General features: G+C 46.2%; 3 protein-coding genes and 1 long non-coding RNA gene across 4 annotated transcripts; all 4 read right to left on the reverse strand.

Annotated features, from left to right (window-relative positions):
- Nucleotides 1-1,936: 1,936 nt before the first annotated feature.
- Nucleotides 1,937-7,527, reverse strand: LOC124680507. The gene is made up of 18 exons (XM_047215555.1): nucleotides 7,403-7,527; nucleotides 7,183-7,304; nucleotides 6,790-6,954; nucleotides 6,601-6,706; nucleotides 6,387-6,492; nucleotides 6,183-6,293; nucleotides 5,920-6,092; nucleotides 5,718-5,835; nucleotides 5,042-5,266; nucleotides 4,241-4,431; nucleotides 3,989-4,156; nucleotides 3,762-3,867; nucleotides 3,544-3,672; nucleotides 3,306-3,464; nucleotides 3,007-3,210; nucleotides 2,708-2,902; nucleotides 2,560-2,631; nucleotides 1,937-2,186 (listed from the first exon to the last, which is right to left on the reverse strand). The coding sequence occupies exons 1-18, from the start codon at nucleotides 7,456-7,458 to the stop codon at nucleotides 2,073-2,075; spliced, it is 2,520 nt and encodes an 839-aa protein (XP_047071511.1). The 5' UTR covers nucleotides 7,459-7,527; the 3' UTR covers nucleotides 1,937-2,072.
- A 132-nt stretch (nucleotides 7,528-7,659) lies between these two features.
- Nucleotides 7,660-8,057, reverse strand: LOC124680505. Its single transcript, XR_006995524.1, has 3 exons — nucleotides 7,958-8,057; nucleotides 7,787-7,871; nucleotides 7,660-7,704 (listed from the first exon to the last, which is right to left on the reverse strand). It is a non-coding gene; the product is annotated as an uncharacterized LOC124680505 (long non-coding RNA).
- Nucleotides 8,058-14,669: 6,612 nt separating this feature from the next.
- Nucleotides 14,670-16,359, reverse strand: LOC124680506 (transcription initiation factor TFIID subunit 12b-like). The gene has a single exon (XM_047215554.1). The coding sequence runs from the start codon at nucleotides 16,297-16,299 to the stop codon at nucleotides 14,977-14,979; it is 1,323 nt and encodes a 440-aa protein (XP_047071510.1). The 5' UTR covers nucleotides 16,300-16,359; the 3' UTR covers nucleotides 14,670-14,976.
- A 2,270-nt stretch (nucleotides 16,360-18,629) lies between these two features.
- Nucleotides 18,630-19,312, reverse strand: LOC124680509. The gene has a single exon (XM_047215556.1). It carries the CDS (start codon nucleotides 19,130-19,132, stop codon nucleotides 18,866-18,868), a length of 267 nt encoding a protein of 88 aa, XP_047071512.1. The 5' UTR covers nucleotides 19,133-19,312; the 3' UTR covers nucleotides 18,630-18,865.
- Between the last annotated feature and the right edge of the window lie 210 nt (nucleotides 19,313-19,522).

A 19,522-nucleotide genomic window follows, 5' to 3' on the forward strand; every position in this document is an offset into this window, starting at 1 on the left:
CGTGCTCCACTCTCGGTTACCTCTATCCCACTCTATCTACTATTGCGTAGCTATACCTTGCTTAGTTGATATCCTTGTCATATAGGTAAATTCACTTAGTTGCATATCTAGAGAATTTACCTTTCGTGTCAAGCCTAAATTGAAAAAGAACTAAAAATTGGTTAGCACCTATTCACCCCCCTCTAGGTGCGGCATACGATCCTTTCAGAACCTTGACATGATGTCCATGGACAGTGCCATTGGAGTCATGAGGAGATCATAAGGATCCCCAAATCATATACCACTTCAATGCTTCAAGCCTACAACTAGCAGGTGACGATGGCCTCTCTTGTTCCTCATAATGATCTATCTATCTTTGTTATTTTTTTCTTTAGGTATTGTAGCTGTTGTGGTCCATGATCTTGTGTTTCTAATGATGTTTTAGACCTAACAACACATAAACAAATACCACCTACAAAACCACCTACAAACCCACTCTAAAATTGGCATGGGGGGCGATTTGTCTAGTTTTGCATAGTTGAGGGGATTATGTGAGCCATTTTAAATTGAGGTATCTTTTCATTTTCTGAAACGTATGGAGGTATGTATACTTGTTTCCGGATGTAACAAATCACTTTTCTTAATTGAAAGACTTGGTAACAACTCCAAGTCTTTTTTTTTGGCAAAAATTCCACCGATAGTACAAGAAAATCCAAAAGTAATAAAATCTTCAAAAGGTCTTTGGACCAGCTAGTGACGACTGCAAGCACTCAAACGGGCCGAAGGCACGCCGCCGTCCTTGCCTCTCCCTCGTTGGAGCAATGCAAAGATTGGTGTAGTAGACAGACGGGCAGTCGTCTTGCTAAGGTTCCAAAGAACCAACACACGAGAGCAGTTGTTATCGTTGATGAAGAGAAGTGTAGATCAGAAGGAACACAAACCAAATCCAACGTGATCCACCGAAGACAAACCCCCACACGCCCTTTGACGATGCTAGATGCATTGCCGAGAGAGGGGCTAGGCTGGGAGAACTTTATTCCATCTTCAGGGAGTCATCATCGCCATGTATTCTTGAATAGGACACAAACCCTAAACAAACCAAAGAAAACAACAACAAATTGTCTGCCTCTCTCTGAGGAACGTAGGGGTACAGTTACAAGTCTTGACACTCCACTACCATCGCCACGGGACCGACCCTCACCGAAATCGGGGGAGGCGTAAGGCCACCGAATGTCTAAATTACCTAAAACTTGTCAGGTTTTTTAAGGACTCGTTGATCTATACACATGTAAAAATGTAAGGCCCTTTCAGCATGTCAATTGCTTGTTTGATATGATCCAAAATTATTTTATTTTCAACAGTAGCGATCTCTCCCCCGAAAAAGCTGACCTTATTCTTAGAGCTAGCTCTTCCGCTTAACAAGAGCTCCACCACCTGCTTTTTTTTTTTTTTTTTTTGCATTCCTCTTGTAAGATCAGATGTAAGTTTCTCATACTCTTATCTCTGTGGAAGGCAAGCGTATTTTTAATGCAAGATTTAACAATCAGGAAGAGCTCCACCTCCTGTTTAAAATTTGGTCTTTTGCATTCCTCTTGTAAGATCAGATACAAGTTTCTCATATTCTCATGAAGCTCTGTAGAAGGCAAGAGTATTTTTCAATAACTGTAATGCAAGATTTAACAGTCAGGAACCACCCTGTAGACCGAGCCCTGTGTCAGCCAAATTTCTCAGTATTTCATTGCCTGACACAGTGACACCTGAAATGTCATTATCACGTAAATTAACTCCAAAAGTCTAGAGAATTCAACAGCTGCCGAACAACCAGTACACGCAATTACACTAATCATATACACTTTGGAAAGCAAATCTTGCTTACCACTACACAACTTTCCTCTTATGTTTTGAAACAATTAACAGCACGCTATGGACAAAAAGAATGTAGGCCGTCGACCTGTATACATATATTCTGCACACCAAACAATAAGCTTCAACCTCTTGCGACCAAAATATTGCTCTGGCCATATTTCAGATCTTCTCACCAGAATTATGAGTAGAGATCGATCTGAACAATTCATGGTTCTTCTCACAAGCCCTCAACAGAGGATAGACCGGGCGTCGATCACTGATTGCGGAGGATCCAGGTCCTTGTCCTGGAGAGCATTGCCTAACAGCTTTTGCATCTCTGATGCGAAGACGTCGTCCAGGATCTGCACAACATAGCTCTTCAGGGTAAGAGGATTTATACAGTACATATTATTTGTTTCATCATTCACAAGTGGTAGCTACTCGCTTCTTGCTGTCAAAATATTGCACCGTGCCTATAATTTCATACAGAACTTGCTGCCCCCTTGATAAGGCATAAAAAAAAAACACTGAAAATGTGATTACCAGGTTCTATATGAACCGATGCAAAATTTATAAGAATTATCTTGGTAATTTATCTCAATTCGTGCTATTGCACTTTGCTATAATTTCCTTTTGTTTGGTAATAATAGTTTTCATTTCTTAGAGCTGCTTCCCTATTATAAGATAATTCTTGGTCTCCTGTTATAAGATAATTCTTGGTGAGTGTGGTCTTACCCCTAAAGCGTAACTGGATCCACGGTACCAAATCCTATTCTCCTTTCTGCTCTCAAGAAATCTCAACACAATCTGAAAAATAAAGTTGATATATAAGCACAATTTTTCATGGCAACATTATGACACAGAGTTTCTTTCTCATATTTACCTGGCCCAGCCTGTCCCAGAAACCTCGGCAAATAGCAACAAATATTCTGCTGGAAAAGACCTCGTGGAGGTTGTGCATGTAATCAGAGAGCTGAGCACGGAGAGCTTGCATCCTTTCACGCATCTCGCTTTCACCTTCAGTCTCTTTTGTTTCTTCAAGAATCCGTTTTAGCCTCGTTGTACGGTTAGCTTGTGTCTGAAATTAACAAAAAAATTATGACCTATACATGTGTGATCTGTCTCAGTTCAAACTGGATGAAGAGCGGCATTAGTGTTTGAATGTGTCACAATAATTCTTACATCACTAACAATCTTCTCCACTATTGCTTGCAGGTATTTCTTGTACTTCTTCCTCAACATCACTGTGATGGAGTTCATTTGCTCTCCAAAAACCGTGGTCCCGTTTGCTATGGTTAGATATGCTGCCCATGATTTGAGAATATCCTCAATTCGGCAGTGTAACACATCTAGCATTCTTTTAACTGTATTCATGAATGTTCCTAGCTGTGATGAAGAATAATCAACTGGTCATTAGTGAACTGTGGCCCCCGTTAACGTCACTGAACAAAATGTGTGATATGATGCATGCATATATATACCTGATTTGGCACAGAATATGGAGCTATCGATTGTCTTCTTGTCAGTCTTTGAACATGCTTCTCAAGAATTTTTGGTATGCCGTCTCTCAAAGGCATTAGAGTCTCCATATATTGCTTCTCCAATGCCTTCATAACTTCTCTTTCGACATCAGCAATAGCCTGAATAAGAAAAGGCACATCAACAAATTGCATGATAAACAGGGGGAGCTGATTCATGGAGTGCAAGTGTGTGACATACACTCTCCAAACTCATCAGATATTGAGGCCATCTGTTGATAACCACTCCATACTCATTTATGCTTTCTTTAATTTGCTCGTATATTTGCTCGACAAATGGTGAAGTTGTTGATGCTGCAGGGTATGCTAACTGCAAAGAGAGGTGATATATTAAGCAAGGAAGTCCAATTGCTAATCTCAACCAAGCGATCTGTTTCTAGTATGTGTTTTTATGATTACCTTTTCAGCTTTGCAATAATCAAGCAAGTGCAACCGGGTATCTTCAACCCACACCATGATGTAATCATGGAACAACTCTCTCGAAAGTACACCCCCATGGACAGGTCTAAAATTGTATAAATGCAACGAAATGAATCAGCTGAAAAGTATGTGCACTTTGGGCCTTGGAGAAACATATCAATTGTAGAAAACAGTAGCGGTATATCGGTATATCAACTGTATCTAACCTCAATTGCCAGGAGTCAAGATCTCTCTCAAAATCAGCAGTTGCAATGAGCAGTTCAGCAACATGTTGTAGCGGTCTTGATGGGGGACTTGCAGAAAGAAAACCCTTCAATCGTTTGCAGAGTTCTGTACTATAGAGGGATGCTGCTATGTTCGGAAGATCTATCGAACTGAAGGGGAAAACGTCAGGGAAGTTCCGAGTAGTATCTGAACATATGGAAATATTTTTACTAGAGCAAGCATATATTTGCTACCTTGGAAGTATATTCTGATTGTGAATCTTGATATCTGCTTGAATTTCAAGACTTATGTTAATGCATAGTGTCTTCATTTTGAGATATGCAGCAGAAATAGTCATAGGATCAGTGAGAAGGCTGTCATTATTGCTCGACATGAATTCGTCTGTCTCAATCATATGCCTCCTGCACCTCTTTGCAGCAGCAGTCTGTGAAAGGGAGATTTATCTGTTTACTGATGGCTAGAAGTATAACATCAAAAAGTATATACTACTATAATGTCTATAACCTTTATTTGTGCTAGCTTGGATGCAAGTTGCACCACAGGTGAAACATGACTCCATTTATATGGATGTTTTTTAGTGTAAATTGCACCATGCAACCAATGAACCATGTTTTCAAATTCATTCCACATGACTGCATATGCATGGTCTATTACGAGGTCAGCGATGATAAATATGTAAAGTTCCCAAACTGGACTAACAAACATTGAGTACTCTTTAGCCAAGGTTCGAAATAATCATAATGCTAAACACATTAACTTATACACTGTTTGAACAATCATAGTGAACCACGTTTTTTGTACTCCCTCCAATCCATTTTAGTTCTAGATACATCCAACTAGCAACAAGTAATATGGATCGGAGGGAGTAACATGTTATAGTTGGCTGAAAAAGACAAAGATATGATCTCTTAATATCGTAAATATAAATCTTTGAGCATTCCTATATAGTACATACTCTGAGCTTGTTGCTCTGAGCAAAAATATAAACAGTATACGAATGCAAAATGCTTAAAGTATTCATTTAGAATTCTGACCTGCAAATAGCTCCTAAGTATGCTTTGTGCTTCACTCGAGAGTATATCATGCAGTACACTAAATATCTGAACTGCAGGTGCCAAAGCTGGTGCAGCACAATCTGATATAGGGCCAAATAGTTCCGATAAGCCAGTAATAGAGTGCTCGTCCAGTGATTTATAATTTTCAAACACAATCGCGAGAAGAACGTTGATCCTATCTTCGCAGTCGAGCAGTAAACTTCTCTGTAAACACATAAGAAATAATCAGGCCTATTGATCCTGTAAAATGCTTCCTGATCTCTGTCATTATTCTGTTTATTTGCTGGCATAAGTGAGGACAAGAGAGGATCCCTGGGTTCTGCACCTTTGCCACACCTTCCTCTTAAAGAAAGCTTTGGGGGTGCTAGTAACATATAATTAGTACAAATTGTGTCAATGGAGACATTTTAAGCTTCTTACAACTGGCAGTATATGCACGGAGCTTATTTAATGCACAGATTACCTCTTGTCTCGTTAAAACTAACCAACCACCTTCCTCATTAAGAAAGAATTCAAGGTGCTACTACCCTAGAATTAGTACACAATATGTCCGATGGGGCAATTTGAACTTCTCAAGGTCATCTATGATTATTGATCTGTGTATTCAGTGTCATCTGGAAGTACATGGATGGAACCTTTTTATTGTAAAGATTACCTCTTGTCTCGTTAGAGTTCTATCATTCCGTGCTTTCATGACAGGGAGAAGCAGTTCATATGTCAATTCCAAGCAATCCTTTGTTGGCGTCGCCACATTCATAATGTAAGACAGGTACCTGCAAAATGTCATTAATAACAATATCATGCTTTGCTATATTCAATAGCCATCATTGAATGTACGCAACTAAATAATATGATACCTCAATTTTCTATATGCGTCTGATACCCCATAGTAATCAGAAAATTCATCCAACAGCCATTTCCATGAACCACTTATGTGCAACATTTTGCTGTTGAAATTTTGAGCTCTCATCGCTGCTTCCAGAACCATGTCATATATAATAGTATCCACAGCTAGACCACCTTGTAGCATCTATTTTTACAATGCGATGCAAGGTTAAGATAGATGCTGAATTGTTTTGCACATTCATCATGACATGGATATGAAAAGAGAAGAGCAAACCTTTTCAGATCCATAACTGTCGGAAGACACAGACAAGTTCATACAAAGCTGAATTTTGCCTACACATTCTTGATCGTCAAGGTATAGAGGCCACCATCTAGTCATTTCCTCCTGCTGTTTCAATGTGTACAATTGAGAGGTGAATTTTAGCTACTTTTCAGTACAGCAATGAACCAATGAGGGTGAGCACTGGTTAGTACATACATGGGTATCAGTGAATGACGATACTTGAATTTCTGCACGGCCTATGACAGCCCTATTGTTGTCCTGTACTTCAACAAGAATAGTGTCCCCCTGGTTCTCTAGATAACTGAGTCATAAGTTTTAGCTGTTAATAGATGGTTCAAGATCATTTTCCGAGCAAATCTTACAATTCCATTAATACAACGAATATGTAAGTTGATATGCTAGAACTTACAAGAGTTGAGATTCACCAGTCCCTGGCTTTAAATATTGCAGAGAAATGGAATCTCTTTGTTGACCTTTGCATGAGCTTTTCAACTCTAGAGTACATGTGAACATTTCTGCAAGTATGACATTGTGTTACTAATAACAGAATTAAACTCTGTCAAGTACGGGTCATAGAAATAATTGTGTTTGTCTTAACCTTCCGGCAAAGATGTAGCTGATGTGGACGTCAGCATGGTAACCTGGCTCTTCAGTATTTTAGAAATCTGTCTGACATACTCGCTGCCGGCTTGCATGTAGAGATTTCTAAATGATGATGTTGCGCGGAGCTTTGGCCTTTGCGGTACAACACGTATCTTTTTTACTGTTAGCAAACACTCAGATTATGAGAGAGCAAACAACCAATTTTTGAAAGCATGCCTAACTAACCTATTCATCATATTCACAAAAATAACAACCTAACCTATTCATCATAGAGTTGATTGTTAGCTTTACATTTCCAAAAATAATTTCGTCAATGAACTCTATTCAGCGCAAGGAAAAGTTAAGAAGTAATGGAGATAAAGGATGTCCAGTGGTTGCTGATTCATACCTTCGACTTCAATCTGTTTAACAATTTTCCTTGCCTTCATGGTACAAGTTTCATCCTTGTCATAGGCATGTTTTCCATCATCTTGATCCTTACGCCTTGGATGAAGCAAAAATTTCTGTATTCTATTCAACATAGAGAGTTCATAAGCTGTGTGCTCAAAGGAAAATCATGGTCAAGTAACATATGCTAAATTAATTCATATGCATGAGTTGTTGCATACCCAAAGGCGCTTCGCAACACCATGCACTCGTCGCGAAGGAATTCCGGAGCCTCCATGCAGTTTTTAGCCCACGCATTGAGGCAAAGCCGGAAGCACGCATCGTACGCAACAAACGATTGCCATGCGCTTTGTACACTGCCAAGTAAAACATCAGCCCATAAGAATAGGAAACAGACAAGAGCTTTTATAGATGGGTAAGCAAGCAGTAAATCAAAACGCACTTGGTTGTGAAGCTTGGTATCTGGGCTAGTAAATTGTTCTCAATGTACGGCATCTGAACACCATCCTCCTGAACGTTTGATCTGGATTGCAGTTTTGATCTCAGGGAAAAGAGCAGTCATGGACAAACTAGTGTTATGTGTAAACCATGATCTCCGACTGTACCTGGTAGGAGGCTCATGAACATCTTGAGCCAGTATATCTGCCACCGATGACATCCCAGCTCTCTCAAAGCCTCCTTTCGGGTCTGCTGAGTGATGGTCTTAATTATCTCTTCCAGGCAAAAGGGGATACAAACAAACTGTGTTTGAAATAAGAAGTGATCGCTGATCTCACCAACTGCGTCGAAAATGCGATGCTCATCCCCATCTTGTGCGATTGGGGGCGCACTGGGTGGCCCGAAATCCTGGAACCTGCGCTCGTCGACGTACTGTTCCTGGATAAACGTAGCAGTTAAAATTGATTCTTACTTTTGCCAGCACAAGCGCGTATCCACGCAAACGTTAGTTATGAAGAATGTATGAACATAGAAATATTAACCAACAGAATTCAGCCATCCCTAATTTGGAGCCCAAGCTAGAGGAGCAAGCCACTATCCTTACATGTGCGCTGTAGTCGACGGGAGTATCCAGAGCAGCACGGGAGCATTTCCCGGCAAACGCGGCGGCGGCCGCCCGCACCTCGACCCGGAGGTTCTCCTTGGAGTGTCCCCTTACGAGCCCACCCCCGCCCCTCCGGCTGAGCTGCGACGTGACCTCGTCGTCGACGCCGTAGAGGTCCCTGGCCCTGCGGAAGAGGCTGGAGTCGCTGTCGTCCTCGGCGGTGGCGGTGCGGTCGTCGGAGAAGTTGCCGCCGTAGGCGCCGCAGTCGTCGGTGAGGCCCCAGGACGCGACGCTCTCGTCGTCGTCGTCGTCCTCGGAGTAGAGTGCGGAGGAGTGGCGGCCGAGGAGGCCCGAGTGGGCGGTCCGCACCGGCGGCGGCAGGCTCTTGGGGGAGAAGAGGGCGGCGGCGGCGCACGGGCCCCGGTTGCCGTACAGCGCGGCGGGGCTCCTCGGCGCCGGTGCCGGGGCGGAGATCTGGCGCTCCGCGAGCGGGGACCTCGCCGCGGCCGCGCCCTGCTTGATCCAGCTGATCGCCGACTCGTCCAGGCCCTCCGTGAACATCATCGTCGCCGCGCCTGGGGAGCGGGGATTGGAATCTGTCCCGCCGCGGGTTGGGGATTTTCGAGTGGAAATTGTTGCAGGGGTTTGGGGCTTGGGGGATTGCGAAGGGAGGAATGGCGTGTGGAAGGTAGTAGAAGAAGAATCCTAGGAGGAGGAGGAGGTAGTGGGGGAAGTGGGGGGTTTGTAACGGCTAGTTTGAATGGATCTGCGGACGCCGAGCTAGCAGACGGCTGTCTCTGGGGGTACGCTCTGAGTGGGGCCCACGTGTCTGTCTGCATTGGACTTCGAGTGGACCCCAGTCCAGCTGTCTAAGACAGTTCCTGGTGGATGAATTGTGGTGTGTCTCTGAATAGGCCCTTCGCTTTTACGAGTTTTTTGTTTGACCAAGAATAATTTTAAATAGATAAAGATTATTTGTATAAAATTAGTATCGTTAAAAAGTGCTTTTCAATACGAATCTAACGATACTAATTACATATAATATAATTAAGATTTTGTTGCTTAATTTTTATGGTTAAAGTTTGTCTTGAAATACGTGTGCGTCTTATTCCTTGAAACGGAGGTAGTATTAAACTGTACTAGTTGAATGTCGTGTGTTGCCACGGTTCTTTAGAGCATCTCAAGCTTTGAGTTCCTGGCGAAAATTCGGGTATAAAAAACGTCGGATTTGATGTAAAAAGGGCGTGGGGGTAATATTTTTCCAGTCGCACCCCCGGAATTCGCCCATCAGCGGCGATAGTTTCAAAAAATCATCTTCCCGCTACACAAAAGAATCGCCAAAGTCCGGCGATCGGATCAGCCACATTCCGGCGATCGAAACAGAAACTAGAGGATTACAGGCTCATCGGCGGTCCCGCCCTGAGCCTCGTCTGGCGCGGCATCGGGCAGCGAAGCATCGGCGTCTGTCGGTGTCGCAGCGGCGGGAGTTGACGTCGAAGCGGAGGACGAAGCAGCCGACGGGGGTCGAAGGATTTCTTGGCGATGGGCGTCGTACCAAGCCCTCGTCTCCTCGTCCATGTTGGCATCGTTGCCGCCGATCAGGAACGCCAGGTCGGTGTTCCTCTTCTTCGCCGCGGAGGTTTTCTTGAGCAAGGCAATCCGGACGCCCTAGTTGGCGAGCATCTCCTTCCACCGCACGTTGTGCTTGTCGTCCGGCGGCGTGCACCCTCGCGTTGGCCCAACACTTGTCGAAGGACGCCTGTAACCTATCGGCTGGATGGCCCGCCTTCTTCTGCTCTTTCAGCTTCTTCTGGCCAAGCTCGGGGCGGCCCGCCGACGCGGCAGGGGCTGGATCGTCGGGGTTGTACTGCTCGCCCTTGTTATTGGCTAGATTCTTACGCACCTCCTTCCACTTCTCGCACTCCTCGATACGGGCGAAGACGTTGAGGTACTTGAATATCTGGCCGTCGTTGTCGTCAGCGTACATGGTGAACGCCCACCGCACCTGCAAAAACAGGCTGACGATTCAAGATTAAACCTCAACGATGTAGGGTCGACGGAGGAGCCACAACGAGTGAGCATACCTTGGCTTCAAAGTCTTGGCCGCTCACCGGCCGTTCGTCGATCTCCTCCTGTATGCCGTGCCACTTGCTGCACGCTGCCTGAATGATCCCCCAATGGGTGCCCATTTCCTTGTCGCCGCATATCATCACCATCATGTTGAAGTATGGATCTACGAGTTTGCGCTCGTCGAACGCCACCTTGACCCGCTGCCAATACGTCTCGAACTTTTGATTCGCGTCGGTTATGCCGTTCATGGAAACGGTCTTCCAAGCTTCGGCGAGGCACTCCTCTTCTTTGCCCGTCCATTTGATCCGCGGCTCGGCTGGCGGCGAGTTCTTCTTCCTTTTCTTCTTCCCCTTGGACGGCTCCTCCGTGGGTTCAGGCGCTTCCTCTTCATCGACGTCCTGGTCGAGGTAGGCATGTTCATCTTCTTCGTCGACGTCTTGGGTACCGTCATTCTGATCGCGACGACGCCCCGCGACGCGACGGCTTCCGTTGCCCTTTCCTCCTCTTGTGTGAAGAATCCAGGGCTTGACGCGGCGTCCATGGAGCCCAACGTGATCATCTCATGCATCACAGGCTCATTCGGCGGCGGCATCCCGGGGTTGGAGAAGGAGAGCAGCCCACGTCGCAGGGCAGGCGAGATGCCCTCGTACAGCGCACCGTCGTACGCCGGCGGTGACGGCGTAAACCCCGATGCCGGCGGCGTAGGTGTCCTGGAACATGGTTGTGGCCGGCGACGCCGGCGAGAAGGTGGAAGGAGATCCGATCATACCTTGGGTCGGCCATGGCCTGGGGTATTGGCCGACGCGCGGCTGAGAGAAGTTAATGGAGATCAGCCTCGCTTGTTCGTCCGCCGTCGCCACCCTCTTCGCTTTACACTTCTTCTCCCTCTCTGCCCTGCCGCGAGTTTCGTTCCGCCGCCGCTCCACATCCGCCGCCCACTGCGCATTTGTCAAGCCCGGTGACCTCTGTTTTGGCGCCTGCGGCTTCCTCGCCTTCGGCGCGCCATCGGTGGCGAGCTTCTTCGGCGACATGGTGGTGGAAGGAAAGAGGAGGAGCTGCAACTGTGGTGGAGAATGTCGGTAGCTCCTTCGAAACGGCGGGGAAAATGGTTCTATGCGTCGTATTTTGGAGGGAAAATGGAGGGAACTACGCGGGCCCGCTCAACGTTTCGCGCGCTTTTATTTCGTCCTGAGTCCCCGACCGGGCCTCGGGAAGCTGGGAATGGTCTGGGCTCTCCGGATGGATGAAAATCCAGGAGAAAACGAGGAGCCGGAGCTGGGATGAATAACGCCGTCCGGATAGAAAAAAGGGCTACCGGGGACCTTGTCGGGGAGACGGCCGAAGATGCTCTAATTTCACATTTACTTTTACAGATGTTATACTGTAGAGAATATAAACATGAGATATTTTTTGTGGGACGGAGGGAGTATCTAATATCGGTTCGCTTAGGTTTCATCGATCTTTTTCAATAGGATCGGGGATGATCCGTGTTGATTAGGAAAAACATACTCCGTACACGATCAGCAGAATTACGGGCATGCTTGGAAGCATTGGAAGTGTCTCTTCAACATAGTCAGCTACCAGTTGTTACTAAATCAGACCGCGTCAAACTGATCGAAGCAACAAGTTTGGAGATGTAGTATAGATTTTCATGCCTTTACTTAGGAATTCCTCTAGTCAAAATAGAGTGTAACAGTCGCGTCTCCCAAATCGTTTCCCAGGGGATTTGAGACGCGCCGGATAAAAAAACGTTTCCAGCTGCGTTCTTCAAAGCCGCTTTTTGTTCGGTGCTTCTCGATACGGTGTTCGCCGCCTCGAGGCCGTCCCGTCCCACAGGGGACATTTCGGGCACGCCGGACACAACGAAAAGCGAGGCGGTCTCCCACATGTCGGCGACTATTTTCATAAACCGGTGGTTCGCGCCTTTTTTCTCGTCGCTCCTTCCCTCCCGCGCCTCCCACCCTTCCGCTGTCGCTGGATTTGCCGGCCGTTTCGACGACTGATCTCTTCTGAGAGTCGGCACCATCCGGTCGTTCCGCCGCCGCCGCTTCGTCTGCGCGTCCCAGAACGCGGCGTCAAATCCGCCCCACCTCCGCGCACACAAGGTGCTCGACGACTTGCCAGGTACGCGCGATTGGGCGCTGTTCGTTGTGTCGTCTGTGGCAGAGAAATTTTAACCATTGATTTTGCTTCAGACATGGATAACGACGACGAGATGATTGTCCTACTGCTGAAGGATGAGCAAGCCTTCGACGACGACCTCGGGGAGCATTTGTTGATCATCGCGGCCCTCCAGGACGTGCTTAACGCCGAGGCGGAGAAGAGGAAGAGGCCGCGCCGCGGAGGATCAAGGTCGGGGAGAAAGAAGTCGAAGCCCCGGCAGAGGATGGAGGGGCATACCATGCTGCACAACGACTACTTCGCAGATGACGCAACACATGCCGACAATTTTCGGCGCCGGTATAGGATGAGCAAGGGTCTGTTCATGAATATCCTCCACGACGTCCGAGAGTCCGACCATTACTTCAAGCTCAAGCACGACGCTGTAGGCGATGTCGGGTTCTCGTCGATTCAGGAGTGCACCGCCGCCATGAGGATGCTTGCATACGGAGCACCTGCCGATACACATGACGACTACCTTCGCATGAGTGAGTCTACTGCCATTGAGTGCATGTACAAGTTTTGCCGAGCTGTGGTGGGAAAATTTGCAAATACTACTTGAGAGGGCCAACTGAGGAAGAGACTGCAAGGATCATGGCACAAAATGCTGCCAGAGGATTCCTTGAAATGCTTGGAAGCATCAATTGCATGCACTGGTCATGGAAGAACTGCCTGTTTGCTTGGCAAGGTATATACAAAGGGCGTCATGGATATTGCAGTGTGGTGCTTGAAGCTGTGGCAGATTATGACCTCTGGATTTGGCATTCTTTCTTTGGCATGGCCGGATCACACAATGACATCAACGTGTTGCAGCAGTCTCCGGTGTTCAACAAACTAGTGGAAGGGCATGCTCCACCATGCAACTATGAGATCAATGGCCACCAATATACCAAAGGCTATTATCTAGCCGATGATATATATCCAACATGGGCCACTTTTGTCAAAACAATCTCGAATCCATCATGTCAGAAGAATTCCCACTTTGCTACACGACAGGAGGCTTGCAGGAAGGATGTCGAGCGGGCATTTGGTGTGCTTCAAGCTCAATTTGCAAGTGTTCGGTACCCTGCTCTAAGCTGGTCTCATGACCAAATATGGGAGGTGATGCAGACTTGTGTGATCATGCACAACATGATCATCGAGGATGACCGCAAGAATCATGTCAGGTCACATGTTGGTCCCTATGAGTGTGAAGGCTCTCTTGCGGAGGTTGATCATGAGTTGCCTGCAGATTTTGCTGATTTCCTCGCCATGCACGCAGAAATCCGTGATAGCAATGTTCACGAGCAACTTCAAGCTGATCTCGTTGAGCATTTGTGGAGGATCAAAAGATTATCAGCAAATGCCGCGGCACATTCATCTAGCCCTATTTATTTGTTGTTTTATTATTCGTTGTATTTTAATTTGAAAACAATCTCCGCAAACATATTTATTTGTATACTATATTTAATAAATGGTTGTGTTTTCAAAATCTTTGTTTATTAATGTTTGGGGGCGGTCTTTGGGAGACGCGGCTGGGGAGCAACGTCCACCAAACGCGGCACGAACAAAACACATCCCCAAATGCTATGCTCTAAGGCATCGTTTGGCATCTCAGTATTTTCAAAGCGAAACGTTCCCAAGTTAGGGTTAGCCACTACCTTCAAATTTGCAAGAGCAGAACGCCATATACTACCTTATGCTATAAAAAGAAAAAGAAAAACATACATGATCCCTATTGATCTATAAGAAAACAGTATTGATAAAACCACCTTATACTGAACAGAGTATAATCCCCATTGACCAGTTCAGAGCTTTCCATACCCAGACCCGGTACAATCGTATCATCTACCAATTTCGCCATTCCTCTATTTTGCTTTTCTTCAAATCCAAGGTTTACTTGTGTAATTTCATTCATTTCTTCATTTTTGTTTGAGTTGTCGAATTGATCGCTCAACATAGTCCAGCGGTTCAGCTCTATTTCAGACACACCGATAGCTTCTTGCATTTCAGAATATTACTTATTCTATCTCCTTCATTCCTGATCGTTCGACCTCCCTGAGAATATCGATGATGAGTACAGAAAGATACCAGGTAAAACTTTCTAATATCAGGTAAAACTTTCTAATTTCAGACACACCGCTGTCTTCTCACATCATACACACAAGACTCTTTTTTTGCCAGAAGGATGTCGCTATTTTTTTTCTATACTAGATACAAGGTAAAACTTTCTAATATCATACAAGATCATTAGATAGAGATGAGAGAACAAAGCATTTACCCGGTGAAGAAGAGCCATGGAATGTGTGAACGGCCAATTTTCTTTGGGTGTATACAAATATATCACACGCGGATATACACACTGAATGTGCTTCATGTAAGCACGAACATATGCAACGACTAATAGGGGCTATATCAATCTATCTTTTTTCCTGCAATTTAGCTATAATGGTATATCCATCTATCTGACTCTAACACGATTCTAGAATTCTCAAAGTAAATGCCACATTTCTACCCACACCTACATTGAATTTCTCAGCAGATTCACTTCCTCTCCTGTGAGAAACCAGGAACAGACAGGTGACAATTCTTCTGGAGGTGCAGCAGCACATCCTTAGCTTCCACGACCGACGATTTCCTGTGCTTTGCGAGCCTGCACGCGAACGCGACCGCGGAGCTAATGAAGTCATCGGCGATCTCCAGAATCAGATCCTCCACCTCCGGATCGACCTCGCAGAGCGGATCCACCTGCGCAACCAAATCCTGTACCTTTCTCTTCCCAAGAAGCTGGCTGACATTTCCTCCAGGTGGTCCTCTATGGAGAGCATTTGCCGCACCAGCGGCCATGGTTCCGCCTGAGGAAGGTGTCATCGGCTGGGAGGCAGGTGCTGGCATCCTTGGAGATGGTTGCTGTTGCTGACGCTGCTGCTGGTTCAGGTGTTGGGCATTCAGGTGGGGGAGCCGTTGCAGCGCCTGGGCAATCTGCTGTCTATTCAGCCCCCTCTGCTGAAGTTGTTGTACCAGCTGCATCATCTGATCTCGCTGAAGTTGATTCGGAGGAAGAGGTGAGGCCATCGCCGCTTGCATCTGCTGCGTCGGCGACATTTGCACCATGGGTCCATTTTGTGATGATCCTGCAGGTAGCTGCTGTGGCCTCATTTGCTGCGCAAAACGTTGTTGAATTTGATGCGGAGAAAGAGGAGAGGCCATCGACGATTGCGCCTGCTGCGTTGGCAACATCTGCACCATAGCTCCATTTTGTGATGATGGCTGCTGTGGCCTCATTTGGGCGAAACGCTGCTGAGCTTGAGCGCCATACGGGTTAGTCCTCATCTGGTTCATCCCGGTAATACCTCCCATGGCTTGTGCAGTGGCGGCACTGAATTGTGTGCCTTGTACTAGGCCCCTCTGCCCTGGCTGCGCCATCATCGGTGGCTGGAACTGGAGCCCGTACCGCGCCCTGTTATCCTGCCCTTGCAGCGTCCTCGGCTGCCCCTGCGCGCCAAGCATGGCCTGCGCTACGCCGGCCGGGAAGCTCACCTGCGCGCCGTACGTCGCGCCGGCTGCCGCGTACCGTGGAGGCTGGCCGACGGCAGGGGCCCGGGAGGCCGGGCCCGAGCGGTGCATCGCGCTCAAGCCTCCGGAGCCTTCCGCCGCCTGCGGGGGAGAAGGCGCCTGCAACCGCGGCTGGAGGTCCATGGATCTGCCCCCCGCAGCAGCCGACGCCGGGTCGGATACGGCAGGGGACAGGGGGATTTGGGGGGAGAATTGGCGGTTGGGGTTCTGCTGGTGCTGGTTGAGGACAGAGGCAGCGAACTGGTCGGGCTGCTGCGATGCGGTGGTGGCTGCGGACGGCGGATCGGCCATGGCGGATGGGCTGTGTAGGGTTTCGGCGGCGGCGATCGGAGAAGACGCGTGCTGGACGGGTTTGCGTGACCGCGACTGGTCGTTTGGCTCCGGTGTTCCTTTTGACCACCGGATCAATCAATGCAGGGGCCTATTTGATCCACAGAATAGTGCAAGAAAAATATTTTTTTACTGTGGTGACATTTTTTTGTGACATCATTTATTTATTTATTAACTTACAGAAAGTAAAAGAACAAAAAACAGAGTTTTTTCTTTGGTTTAGGTTTTGAAGGAAAAACAAACAAATTGTACAATCTAATCCAACTGGGAACTGTATTAAACAGGCGGCGAAGTAATTAATAATTATAAACAAGTCCTCATACTTTGCTACCTCAAAAGAGTAGTGAAAACGTGATCCGGTCCATGTTCTTTACCGCCACAAGAGGGATGCAAATGTAATAAGTTACATAATAATATCCCCCTACACACACAAGTCACGCAATAATAACTTAATTCTACCTTTGCATTTTTAAACCTTCATCCGATTACGTTTTTAAGAATTCTCCATTTTTCTTATTTGTGCGCATCGAACATCAGAGACGGTCCTAAACTTTAAGACAACAACATGACCAGGATAAACGATATTGAGTGTAGCTTGAGTGCATTTGAGAACCAATAATGGGGTTTGCTTGATTCGCTGAGATTGCATTTGAATTTTGTGGGCAGCACGACCATTTTCGCCAAATTCATGTTTGTTTTACAATCCTCTGAGTTGTGAAGATTTTATCCTAAAAAAAAATCATTATGCCATATGGATGTGTTTGTGGTTTAGTGGAGTACCAAAAGACATGGAATGTAGTGTTAGTTTTATTAAAGGTGTTATGCTCTTTTCTTGCAAAAACTCTAAACATAAGATAGCATTGATCTCGCAACCTTTGAGGTCATCCCATGTGCCCACGGTTACTCCTACCTCCATTTGAATCTGTATCTCGCAGAACAGCTTTTCTGCTTAACTTGTTGCACCATGTATCAATACTTACGCCTTCACAATGCTTTAAGTGGCATATTTGTTCACTCTACATGTTAAAGACTTGTCAATGTGGTAGGATGATCAAGGCAAGGCAAGAGAGGAATGCTAGTAGCTAAATATTGTCTCCTTGCAAGATCGAACACACTAAGTGGAATGGAAAATTTATGAATGATATAGTGAAGTAACCCGAAGGCAGCTTTTGACACTGAGACTAATTATGATAGTCTAGCTTTCAAACTGGCTTTTGGCATACTTGTTTTTTTTTCACGTTTTTTTGTATTTCTACATTGGTATATAAAATAAGTTTAGCACAACAATACGTTTCAACAACAACAAATTAACATGAAGTTATAGTACAAGCATTGTAAGAATATAGCCTATTTGACTTAATCTCAGAGATTTGATAAGACCAAATTATTTTTGAACATAATGTTGACGTAAAAGGCAGCGCAAGCTGCTGATTTCATTAGCATAGAGATAAGGGGAAAAAAAATATAGAGATTGAGCCTGTTCATAAGGAGAACTAGGCAGAAAACAACATAATGCAGAGCTGATTATAGGACAACCGTGTAAAAACCCTTCACCGCTGCATGACTACCAAAAGAGTGTGTGTAGGGGATCTTCGACAACGATCTGCCATCGGGGACAAGGTTTTTACCTAGAGCACAACACAATACTACCACACCAAACCCCAAGTGAAGGGGTCTGGCCACGCCAAGAGCAACCACGGCCTTCTCGAGTTTATTTTTGGACTTTAGAAGAGTAGTAAATGTCAAACATACACATTGCACCGGCACAACATTCTCCCCAGCGCTGCGCTTTTCCCCTAGTTAAACCTATCCCAAAGTCTTCAAAAGGGTTCAAAAGTCCACTGGGATAGATTCTCAGCATTCGCAGAGAAGGGCCTCCATATGTATATAAAGTCGAAATAACCATAGAATACTACTTTTTTTTTAAATATCCAACAACCGAATAGTTGGTGGTTTTATTTAGGTGTCGAATTCGTGGACTTTTGGCGTATTGATTGGGTTGTTGGTAGATGGGGTGTCCCTGTCATGCTCTCTTCTGCGGTACTACCTCCACCAGTACGTTCTGCATTCGTCTTTCGGTACAAACACTGTACTCACATACTGGAAGGATAAGTCTTGTTTCCTGTAAAAGTATGGTTTGATCTTTGATGTCTGTCCAACAGCTTCTCCAACAGACGATCGATCATAGTAGCTAGGAATCTAAGATGGTACTTGGTAGAATCATATGGGCGTCGGCCACTACTGTTCCATCGAATCCGGAACCAAACCCCCTAGCTAGAGAAAAAGAAGAATTGAACAAATAGGTAAAATTAAAACAGTCGATGTTCTCGCCATTGATTCACATGGTGTGCAGCTAGGCTGGTGTTCCCAGTATCCGTAGTACTGTAATATACAGGCAGAGGAAAAGGAAAGAGGGAAAGAGAAGAACATAGCAGAGCAGCTTTGCCAAGCTCCGATCGATCGAGCTGTTCCTGATGCTACATGCCGGATAAGTATATCACTATATCAGTTCATATATGCATGGTGATCAGGAAAGGTAGGTGCCGCAGACTCCGGCGCCGGCGCGGCAGCCACCGCAGGCGCAGCCCCAGCCGCCAACGAACACCGGCCCGTTCGCGCGGGAGCCGGAGCGCCGCCGCCGCTTCTCTTCCCCGTCGCCGCCGGCGGGGGCGGAGGAGGCCGCGAAGATGACCAAGGACAACATGGACAGGCACAGGATGACGACGCAGAACACGACGTCGTCCCTGCCGACGGCCACCGCATCGTGGATCGTCTCGAAGACGACGCTCGCCATGCGCTCCGACTCCTCCTCCCTGTCGTCGATCAACCTGCTTCGCTACCGCTGGAGCGCGCGCACGGTCGAGGCGAGACCGTGAGAGTGTGGGTATGTGAAACGAACAGGAGGTTTGCTTGTATGAAAGCGGAGTGAGGCTTATCCAAGGGAGAGAAATTTACGACCTCCGCAGCTGCAAATAATGGCATATGGGACTCCCCGCCTCTCGTCGAATGATAACGACGCCTGCTTTGGTTTTTAAGAGTATCTCCACCCGCATCCCCAAAGATCTTTAGTTTTTTTTTTAACAGAACACAAGGCTTTATTGATAAAAAATGTCAATACAAATTGCTGCCCTCACTCTGGGGCAGAATGAAAAACTTCCGAGGAGGCTAAAGTAAAATACGACTT

This window comes from Lolium rigidum, unplaced genomic scaffold, assembly GCF_022539505.1.
Source record: "Lolium rigidum isolate FL_2022 unplaced genomic scaffold, APGP_CSIRO_Lrig_0.1 contig_17761_1, whole genome shotgun sequence".
NCBI classification, from domain to species: Eukaryota; Viridiplantae; Streptophyta; class Magnoliopsida; order Poales; family Poaceae; genus Lolium; species Lolium rigidum.